Genomic DNA, 10,594 nt, shown 5'->3' with positions numbered 1-10,594 from the left:
GCCAGATAGTTGTCTTTCAAATGGCTGTTACTGCATGACTGTGTATATTACAGTATTTACCTCTGTTCCCTTTAACTCTTGAGTCCTTCCTGTGCTTCCCCTGATTTCATCATTCTTCTGCCAACCTCCGTTTTGGTTATGTTGTCTTCCTCACAGTCCTCTAGCAAGCAAATTACTCCCCTTTCTCACCCACCCCTGGTAACCCTCAAAGGATCATTCTTCTAGTGTGACAATCTTTTGTTGACTCTTTACAATAGTGTTCTCATACCTGCCATTTTGTGATGGACCTCTGGTGTGACCCTGTTACATCTGCACTGGACTGCGAAACACAGGGTCAGTGGTTCAAACCCACCAGCTGCTCCTCGGAAACCCTCTACAGGGTCACTATGAGTCACAACCTATTCGATGGCACTTAGCCACAATGTCACTTAGCATAATGTCCTCCAGGTTCATCCATGTTATGAGGTGTTTTTCAGATCCATGATTATTCCATTGTGTTTATGTACTAAAGTTTGTTTCTCCATTCTTCCATCACTGGACACTTCAACTGTCTCCATCTTTTTGCTACTATGAGGAGTACCGTGGTGAACATGGTGCACACACTTTCTGATGAAGCCCCCTATTGTTTCCCACAGTGGTTGCATCATTATATAAACCCACCAACAGTGGATAATGGATTGAGTGTCTCTATACCCTGGCTCACATTTGTTGTTTTCTATTCTCCTGAACTCTGCCATTAATGCTGGGTGAGATGACAGCTCATTGTTTGGGTTTGCATCCTCACTAGCCACTGCTCAGAAACCCTTTACAGGGTCGCTATGGGTCAGAAGCAACTCAACAGCACTTACCAACAACAACTATTGCTAATCACCAAGAACATATCTTCATATATGTTTGTTGGTTGCCTGAATGGCTTCTTTGGTGAAGTCTGTTTATGTTCTCTGCCCACTTTTAATTGGATTGTTTGTCTTTTTTCTTTTGAAAAACTTTTTATTGTGACTAGAGTGAAGACTTACAGACAAACTCATCAGTTTTACACTCAACAAATCAAACACTTAGCTTCATTTCAATGACTGTGACCCCCTCCAGGGAACAACAGTCCTTCCACTTACTCCCTGTGGTTCCTACTTCTGTTCCACCCACCCTCCCATCCCTTCTCCCCTTTGTCCTTAGGCGCATGTTGCCCCTTTGATTTTGAATGACTGACTGCCCCACTGTCCCATCATTCATAGTGAGCACACCTCACTAGTGCTGTTGGTCCCCCTAGATAACTATCTGTTGCTTGGCTGAAGGTTGGCCCAGGAGGGTGAGTTCCTTTCCAGCATTGAAGGTGGCCAAAAGCCACACTCTCAGGTTCCTCCAGTCTCCTTCTCACCAGTAAGCCCAGTCTTTTTTTTTTTTTAAATCATTTTGAGTTTTCTTCTACACATTCTGTCATTTTTCCCAGGACCCTTTAGTGTGATTCCTTTCAGAGCAGTTGGTAGTGTTAGCTGGACATCATCTAGTTCTGGTCTTAGAGTTGTGGAGACTGATGCTCACGTGTTCCATGAGTCTTTTGGACTAATTGATTCTAAACATCTTCATTTCTCATCTCTCTTCTTTCTTCTGCACATGGAAAGAGCAGCAGCTGCACCTTAGATGGCTGCGCATGAGCGTCTAAGATCCCAGATCTACTCACTACACTAGGATGAAATAACACTGTCTGTGTGGACTGTGTCATGCCAATTGACCATGGTGTCCTCTGAGACTGTGGTCTTGAGCCCCCAGGCCCAGCTACTCCTTGTCTTAAAATGTTTGATAAGATCCCAGAGGTTGTCATCATTTTGCCTGATGTATGCCCCACCACATTCATAGCTGTGTTTTCAAGAAAGGTAAATACTCATAAACCAATAAATATCCTCTTTGTGGGACACACACACACATGGGTCTGGGGCGAAAATTATTCACACTCCAGTTATATTAAAACACTTGTCCATGTCCACAGCTGATGACAACATTGAGCGTGCACATGAAATGATTATGTTGACTAGACCAGTGACAGTGTGCAAATGTAACAAATCATTTGCAAATCAGCCATGGCTCTGCCTATGAAATAATTCAGAACAGACTTGGGTTTCAAAGAAGACTGTGTGAGATGGGCACCGAAACAACTCACGAAGTGCATAAACAGGAAGCATTGAGACATCTGGAAACAAAATTTAGACAGATACTCAAAGGAGAGTGAGTTTCTTTTTAAAAAACAACAACAAACATTACTGGTGACAAGACATGGATTCATCACTATGAACCTGAGAGTAAATGGTAGAGTATGGAATGGAAACATCTTCAATTGCTATCCAAGAAAAAATTCAAAAGTCAATCGTCAAGCTTTCAAGCTTTCAAGAGGGAACCTAGAGCCAGGGGTCCTGGAGGAAGGCAGAATCTCCAGTGAGTAGTATCCAATCCATCTAGGCGGAGCTGATGGAATGAAATGCAGATGGGTCTCTTGTGTACAGTAGTGAATAATTGTTATCAGGATTGATTGTGAGGGTTGGAAATGTAAAGGTAGACATTTTATAGCAAGGAAGGGAGTGATTAACTTTTCAGTCTAGGAGCGGAGGTCCCTAGGACCATCAATGAAGAAGAGCCTAGAGCGGGACCCTACCCAAAAAAGCAGTGATGCCTGAGATGGAGGCAGAGAGGATAACATGGAGCGATGGAGCAGCTGGGGACTTTAGATCCAGAGAGGGAGAGCGATTGTGTGCTGAAGCCTGGGGGGTGGGGGGAATGGGGAGTGTAGGGGGCAGGCTTGCAGGGTATATACCCTTTGGTTGGTTGATGATGCATGGAGGGGATTGTAACCATGGCAATGAAACGATATAGGATAGAATGAATGTAAACCTAATGTTCTCCCAATATAAACTATCATATAATTCACAATAAAACATAAACAAACAAACAAAAAAGTCGATTGTCAGCAGGAAAATTGATGTTTACAATTTTCTGGGATTCTCAAGGGCCAGTATTGGAACACTACCAGGAAAAAGGTTCAACAATCAATAGTGCTCCTTACAGTGAGATGCTCCCTGAAGAGCTGAAGCCTAAACTTCAGATTAAACACAGAGGACTGCTATTCGAGGACCTTGTGATCTTGTGTGACAATGCACATCTACACACCTCTGCCCACACTGTTGATACTCTGCAAAAACTTCGTTTTGAAGTGGTAAAGCGTCCTCCCTATAATCCTGATCTTGCTCCATCGTACTTTCTCCAGTTTGGTCCCTTGAAGCAGTCCTTCAAGGGTGAAGCTTAATCTCGGATGAAGAAGTGTGAAGACAGCGGTGCCTTCGTGGCTTGCAGCTCAGCCTAAATAAGGGAATTTTTAAATAAGGGAATACAAAGTATTGAGTATTTTTTGTAATGTTTGATAGAGTCTTTATGCCATGTATTTGTATCTGTTGTTGTTCTTAAGTGCCATCAAGTCAGTTCTAACTCATACTGACCCTGTCTAGGGTTTCCGTGGAGCGGCTGGTGCATTTGAACTGCTGACCTTGTGGTTCAAACTAACCTTGTAGTCCAGTGCATTAACGCACAGCACCACGGCAGGACTCCATGCCATGTATTGTTGTTGTTGTTGTTAGGTGCCATCAAATCAGTTCCAACTCATATGACTCTATGCACAACCAAATGAAACAATGTCTGGTCCTGTACCACTCCTACGTTTGAGTCCATTGTTGCCATGGTATCAGTTCATCTCACTGGGGGTCTTCCTCTTTTTTGCTGAGTCTCCGCTTTATCAAGCTTGATGTCCTTCTCCAGGAACTGGTCCCTCCTGACAACATGTCCAAAGAATGAGAGAAGTCCCACCATCCTCGATTCTAAGGAAGATTTGTCTGTTCTTTTGGCAGTTCATGGTACTTTCAATATTCTTCACCAAGACCATGATTCAAATGTATCAATTCTTCTATTTCCTTATTTATTGTCCAACTTTCACATGCATATGAGGCGAATGAAAATAACCATGGCTTAGTCATATGGATGGAATTACTTCTGTTTTCAATTGTGTTCCATTGATATGTGTGTCTTTTGCTGCATCAGTACCAGGCTGTTTTGATTGGTGTGGCCTTGAGATGGGGAAGTGAGAGGCCTCCTACGTTGTCCTGATTCTTTAGTAATGCTTTGCTTCTCTGGGGACTGTTTTCTTCTCAAGTACATTTATTTTTCCATTTCCTTAAAAAATGATGTTGGGATTTGGATCAGCCTGCTTTGGGTACTGCTGACATGTTCACAACGTTAAGTCTTCCAACCCATTAGCATGGTAAGGCCTTCCATTTTTGTGTCTCTTTTGGACTCTTGTAATCATGTTTTATAGCTTTCTTTGTATAGGTCTCTTGTTTCTTTGGTTGGATTTATTCCTGAGTATTTCATCTTTTGGATGAGTTAAGCAGTTTAAAAAACAGCTTTATTGAGGTGTAATTTATATATCATGAAACACACCCATTTTGATGGTGCTGTTGCATGGTAAAAAGTTTTTTTTTTCTTCAATGCTGCGTCTCTCTAAGCCCCTGAGGAGCTGGCTGTGTTTTCGGAATGAGAAAGTAGCGAGTTCTCATGTCCCAGGGTTTCTTGTGTACTTTGTTATCATGAATGAAACAATACTGATACATTGTTAATAACTCAAGTTCCTGCCTCACACCAGGCTAACTCTTTGGGTTGTAGAGTCCTGTGGACTTTGACACATGCATAATGTCCACCAGGTGTCCCACTGAATAGTTTCACTTTGCTAACATACGAATGACTGTGCTCCACCCAGTCATCCCTCTCCGCCCCCACCCCTGTTGTTAAGTGTTGTTGTTATATGTCCTCAGTCATTCCAACTCCTTAGTGAGTGACCCTGTATAGAGTTTCCAAGGAGCAGCTGGTAGATTTGAACTTCCAGCCTTATGGTTAGCAGCCCAGTGCTTATCCTACAGCACCACATCAGGCCCCCCTCACCCCTTAGCACCCACTAATCTTGTCGCTGTCTCTGCAGTTTTGGGAAAAATGGGAAGGGTTCATTGTCAGGGTGATAGCCCATCCCTTTCCACCCACAGCCCTCCTCCTGCTGGGCTGACCATCTAGGTGCCCTCTGTCCCCAAGGCACTCTGGGACCTTCACAGCTCTGAGGGGGAACAGACTCCTCCTTCATGGGGACCCCAGCCCCCCTGTGCTGACCCTCTGTAGAAGCTACCCCCTACTCTTAATTCCTTCCTCTACTCCACAGGGAACCCCCAGTCCTTCTCTGTGTTGCCCTCCATGAAAGGCCCTCCCACCCACCAGCTTCTTCCTCTCCTCCATGGGGACCCCAGCCCCCCTTGTGCTGTGCCTCCACAGACGCCCCTCCTCCCACTCACCAGGTCATCACTCCTCCCTGGGGACACTGAGCCCCTCCACTGGAACTCCCGGACTCACCAGCTCATTCCTCTCCTCGGACAACAAGGCATTGCGGTCTTCAAGCTTCCGGATGATAGCGCTCAGCTCGGCGATTTTCAGCTGGAAGCGCCTGGCGTCCTTTTCGTCCAACTGCTGTTCCTGAAACAACAATCAACTGCAAATACCTGTCCACTGACGCCCCCGGACCCAGGTACAATGGTCACAGCCAACTACAGGATGGGACGAAGCCGAGAGGCACGGGGATGTCCGGAAAGGTGCTGATGTGGAGGGTGGGCGAGAGCGATGTGGACGCCACGGTGTAGAGGCGCGAAGGAAACCTGGGGAAACCAGCTCCCGGTTCTCCCCGCCCGCCCTGCGCTGCCGGCGGAATTGTTCTGGTCCTACTCCGAACACAGGGCGAACTACTCATGCGAGACTCTCGGCAGCTGTTGCCCCTCAAATCGGGCTTTGGGAACCACTGGTTCTTCGTTCACAAACCAATGCAACACGCCAATTCCATTTCAGAACCCTCTGAGGTTACTGCAATGGTCCACCGAGTACCAGAGCGGCGTGACACCCGATTGCAAATGTCAACTTCTACTCCTGACACTTCAGGTATCGGCCGGCCCCTGCAGACACTGCCTCACACTCGGGCAGACAACCGTGCGCCGACGGACTGGACGCGGCTCTCCTCCCTCATTCAACGGGTGCAGGAGAGGCTCGGAACCAAAGCACCAAGGCACGGGCTCCGAGGACCCACGGAATTTAGACTCTCCCCTCCCCCCCAATTTTCCAGAACGTTTGCAGCAGGAGCCTGCACGAGGATCAGCGATGAGAACATGGGAAGCTGGATGATGGTACAGCGCATGCGCTGGAGGGCGTAGCCCTACTCATCGTTCTCAGCCCAGGGAGGAGCGGAAGAGTGGCATGGTCACACGAAAGGCTGGTGGGAAGACGACAGGGACATGATGCCAGGAGATGGAAGTTAGAGAGCGGGCAGGCGGTGGCCAGACTAGTCGCCTTCGGGGCGCACGGGAGGAAAGCGGCCAGCTGGGACGGCCTGCTCTCCTGCGGGCCCCAGCATGCTAGCAGCCGGCACGCCTACTCCAGAATCTCAGGGGATCCAATGGAGGCCCGTGCGGGCGCTCTGCTAACGGGTAAGGTTGGAAACGGGCTCGGACGGCCCTCTTAGCCAGAAGAGCTGGGTCCCGCCGCTGGCTGCACAGGCAGGAGGGTCTGGCTCAGCCTGGGCCCGGGGCTCCCGGGAGCGGCCGTGCACTTGGGTCCAGAGGAGCGCGGGCGGTGCTTACAGGGCTTCCTGAGTGGTCTGAGGCGTCTCCTGCACCGCTTGCATTGGGAAGGTCCCGTCTGGGGCTGCCCAGGTGCCGGTCGGCCTCTCTGGCCTGGGACAGCTGCTCATCTAGAGCCTCTTTCTGCCGCTGCAGTCTCTGAGCGTGCCCGGCTTGCACCCCTAACTCTCTCTCCAGCATGAAGACTGCTCTGTCTTTAACCTTTATCTCCTCCATCTACAAGGAGAACAGAGCACAGTCACCGCGAGCAAGGTACAGATGAGGTTCCCATGGAAACAGACGCAACGCGTGTGTGTGCGTGTGTGTGTGTGCGTGTGTGTGCGTGTGTGTGTGTGCGTGTGTGTGCGTGTGTGTGTGTGTATATAGGGGGCAGCCTGCTGCATCCGGGCCCTGAGACAAGGACCGCGAATCCATCTTCCGCAAGTCCTCAGCCCGCCCGCCGCCCCCTTGTGGACGAGCCTACTCAGACCCAGGGGTACGAGCCGAAACCGCCTTCCAACCTGGCCCTTCGCCCCTCCAGGACCATCCCTGCTGTGTGGTTCTGAGGGTTCCTAGCTGGCCTCGGGGCGCACTGAGGTGCCGCCTGCGTCACCGGGGACCTCCGGCTGAGTCTGGAGTAAAGGCGCAGGCGTGGGCAGTGGAATCCTGGTGGGGCACGCCCACACCCGAGGGGCAGCTGGACTGGAGTGGACCGTGTCGCTCCTTCCTCTGCACCCTTCATTCTAGGGAACCTCACCTAACCACGCTTCTCATCATACCGGCCCCCACTCTTGCGCCCCGCTCACAAGTCCATCACCTTACCCCACCCCCTCACCTGACCAAGCGCCACCTGGCCACGCCCCCTCACTCTGTGGTGTAGTTGTTAAGTGCAGTGGAGTCAGTTCTGACTCTTAGCGACCTTGTATAGGGTTTCCGAGGCATGGCTGGTGGGTTTGAACCGCCAACCTTGGGGTCCAGTGCATTATCCTGCCGTGCCACACTAGGACTCCTAAGTGCCGGCCAGTCGCTTCCGCCTCAGAGCGACTGTGTATAGAGCTTCAGAGGAGCGGCTGGTGAATCTGAACCGCTGACCTTGCAGTTCAAAGTGACCGTGCGCTCCAGCGCATTAGCCCACAATGCCATACCAGGATTTCCACGGCGCCCCTTCATTTTCCCTCACCCCTTATTATACAACATCCTCACCTTACAGCACCCCCTCACCTGACCGTGACTCCAATTACGGAGCCCCTTACTCTCCCTCCCCCCTCCCACCTGTTCTCCTTGCACCAAGGTGGGGAAGGCTCTGCTGAACTGTGAAGGTGTATTTGAGAACTCTGGGAGCTGGAGCACCCCACTTTGGACTGGAAGGTAGAAGTGTGTCCTCCCGCATGTTTGCAGCCCTCCTCACTTCCCTAAACCTCACAGCTCTCAGTTTACTACCAACTCAAGAAGCTGCCCGTGCCCACACGACTCAGCTCCCACAGTGGGGCTGCTGCGGCGCTAGCACTTGGGGTGGGAGTGGAACGAGACCGAGCCTGGTGTCTTCTGGGAGGAGGAATTCGCTTTAACAACACACTTTAAAACAACAGCACAAATAGGATGGTTTGCTGCTTCACTTGCTTTTCTGGTTAAAATAAGCTAATAAATTAGTGAATGAAGTGAGCTGGGAAACAAAGAGATGCCAAGTCTAATAAGATCAAGAATTCACGGGCAAGCAACGCAACGAGTAGAATAGAAAAGAAATCCTTAACTGCTAAATTCCCATTTACTGGGGTACATAGAAATGCTGAACCCGGCAATTAGTGGGTACAGAGAGACAGGGAAAATGCAGTCACACTGAGAAGCAGCTACACTCAACAGCCAAGCATTTACACTAGCAGGATAATGCACTGGACTGCAAGGTTAGTGGTTCAAGTCCACCAGCCGCTCCTCAGAAACTCTATACAGGGTCGCTATGAGTTGGAGCCGATTCAAAGGTACTCAACAACAACAACACACACAAACTTGACAAATATTTTTCTTTCACCAGAAAACAGCAAACCATGTAAGTCATCTCTCTGACCTCCTCCCTACACACCCTCCACTCATGCATTTGAGGCTGCCCTGGGCTGCATGATCCACACAGAAGATGTCTACATTTCCATTAGACTATGTCCTCCTGGGTGGAGATGTCCTCCTGGGTGGGCCTCCCAGCATCTCCATTATGGGGAGTCCTTCTCAAGGTGAGGGGGCTCACAGCACCTCCATTAGGGGAGCCCTTCCCAGGTGGGGTCCACACAGCATCTCCATTAGGGGGAGCCCTCCCCAGGCGGGGTCCACACAGCATCTCCATTAGGGGGAGCCCTCCCCAGGCAGGGTCCACACGGCGTCTCCATTAAGCCAGAAATACCTAGACTCTGGTTAGGAGCAGGCACATGCTTCTTCACCTGAGCTTCTAACCAAGGACCAACTGGCTATATGGTGCATGCAGGTGCAGTTGGGAGTCCATCTGGTCATGCTGTGTAAGGCCCCGACTTCATGCACAGTGCGCTGTAGCAACTCAGATTATCCCCCCCTCTTCCATTCAGATTTGGGGAACTGGAGGCTGCTGACACTCCCAGCATGCCTGGAAAGTCGGTGCCGGTGCAGGTCCAGACCCCACCCCCAAACAGACGTGGTACCCCTGGATGAATGTGGGATCGCCATCTGGTGTCTGAGGCCCCAGCGGGAGATGTGAAGCTCAGCAAGCTAACCCAAGTCCCCCTGGGCTGCAGCCCACTTCCTCCCAGAGCTGGGGGTCCTGGAAGGCAGTGTACAGAGAGGCCTGGGCCGCCACCACAAAGGACTGGTCACCCTGCTGCCACCTTCCCTGGCCTGGACCCCACAGTGGCTCCCAAAGGCTCTCCATGTCCACCCCTCATTCTCTCCCTGAGTCCACTCCTGGTCTGCTCCAGTCTGGTCTTCTCGCAACCAGGAGTGACCCTCAAAAGCCTGAACCAGGTTTTATCACTGCCACGACTTAAAACCCTCCACTCAGAACAAAACCCCAAATCCCTAGGGGTGGAATAATTCGGGAAGGGCTAGATAACAGTTGGACACTCTGGAGAATGGCCTCAGTGTCATTGAGTGGACACGCAGAAGTGATCGGAAGCAATAGACAGGTTGATGTGTACATTTTCACACGCACATACACAGAATCGGAATCCTTTCTGTAGCGTAGCCTGCTGCCCCTCAGAACTGTCCCTGTCCACTGTCCCCAAGACTCATGCCCACTTCTATTCCTCTGCTCCCTCACTCTGAAACTCTCTGCCAACTGCTTTCATGGCTGGACCCTGCTCACGCATCAGATCCCAGTTTAGACCTCAGCCTTGTCTCCTCCCTGCCCAGCCCCTGGCTGTCCTCAATCCACTACACTGTGTCTATTTCCTATGGGCTGCCTCATGCTATTTGTTGGGGGCAGTCTGCCTTTCTCTACAGGGAGGGGACACTGTGGAGAGTAACACCCCCGGTCTTAGTCAGCTCCTGGAGCAGGCCCTGGGGCATGGTGGTGCCTGTAGATGCTGAGCGAGACACACAGCAATCAGGACCACATGGTAGTGTGTCAGGAAAGATATGCTGATGACTCAGAACAGTGTGGTGGTGTGCAGGGACAACTGGACAGTGCGGTGGTGTGCAGGGACAACTGGACAGTGCAGTGGTGTGCAGGGACAACTGGACGGTGCAGTGGTGTGTAGGGAACATCTGGACGGTGCGGTGGTGTGTAGGGAACATCTGGACGGTGCGGTGGTGTGCAGGGACAACTGGACAGTGCGGTGGTGTGTAGGGACAACTGGACAGTGCGGTGGTGTGCAGGGACAACTGGACGGTGCGGTGGTGTGTAGGGAACATCTGGACGGTGTGGTGGTGTGCAGGGACAACTGGACGGTGCGGTGGTG

General features: G+C 50.7%; 1 protein-coding gene across 4 annotated transcripts in view; it reads right to left on the bottom strand.

The window, feature by feature from the left end:
• Positions 1–10,594, bottom strand: part of JAKMIP3 (Janus kinase and microtubule interacting protein 3) — a 57,746-nt gene that overhangs the window by 38,240 nt on the left and 8,912 nt on the right. For 2 of the 4 annotated variants that reach the window (XM_006867445.1, XM_006867446.1), the window contains exons 3-4: positions 6,702–6,917; positions 5,431–5,550 (exon numbers count right to left, since the gene is read on the bottom strand). In XM_006867445.1, coding sequence (XP_006867507.1) covers positions 5,431–5,550; positions 6,702–6,917 — 336 coding nt within the window. The remainder of the gene's footprint in view (positions 1–5,430; positions 5,551–6,701; positions 6,918–10,594) is intronic. The other 2 variants (XM_006867447.1, XM_006867448.1) reach the window with 1 other exon arrangement.

This window comes from Chrysochloris asiatica, unplaced genomic scaffold (assembly GCF_000296735.1).
Source record: "Chrysochloris asiatica unplaced genomic scaffold, ChrAsi1.0 scaffold00105, whole genome shotgun sequence".
NCBI lineage: Eukaryota > Metazoa > Chordata > Mammalia > Afrosoricida > Chrysochloridae > Chrysochloris > Chrysochloris asiatica.
The sequence above is the reverse complement of the archived record's forward strand: the minus strand, read 5'-3'. Positions and strand labels throughout refer to the sequence as shown.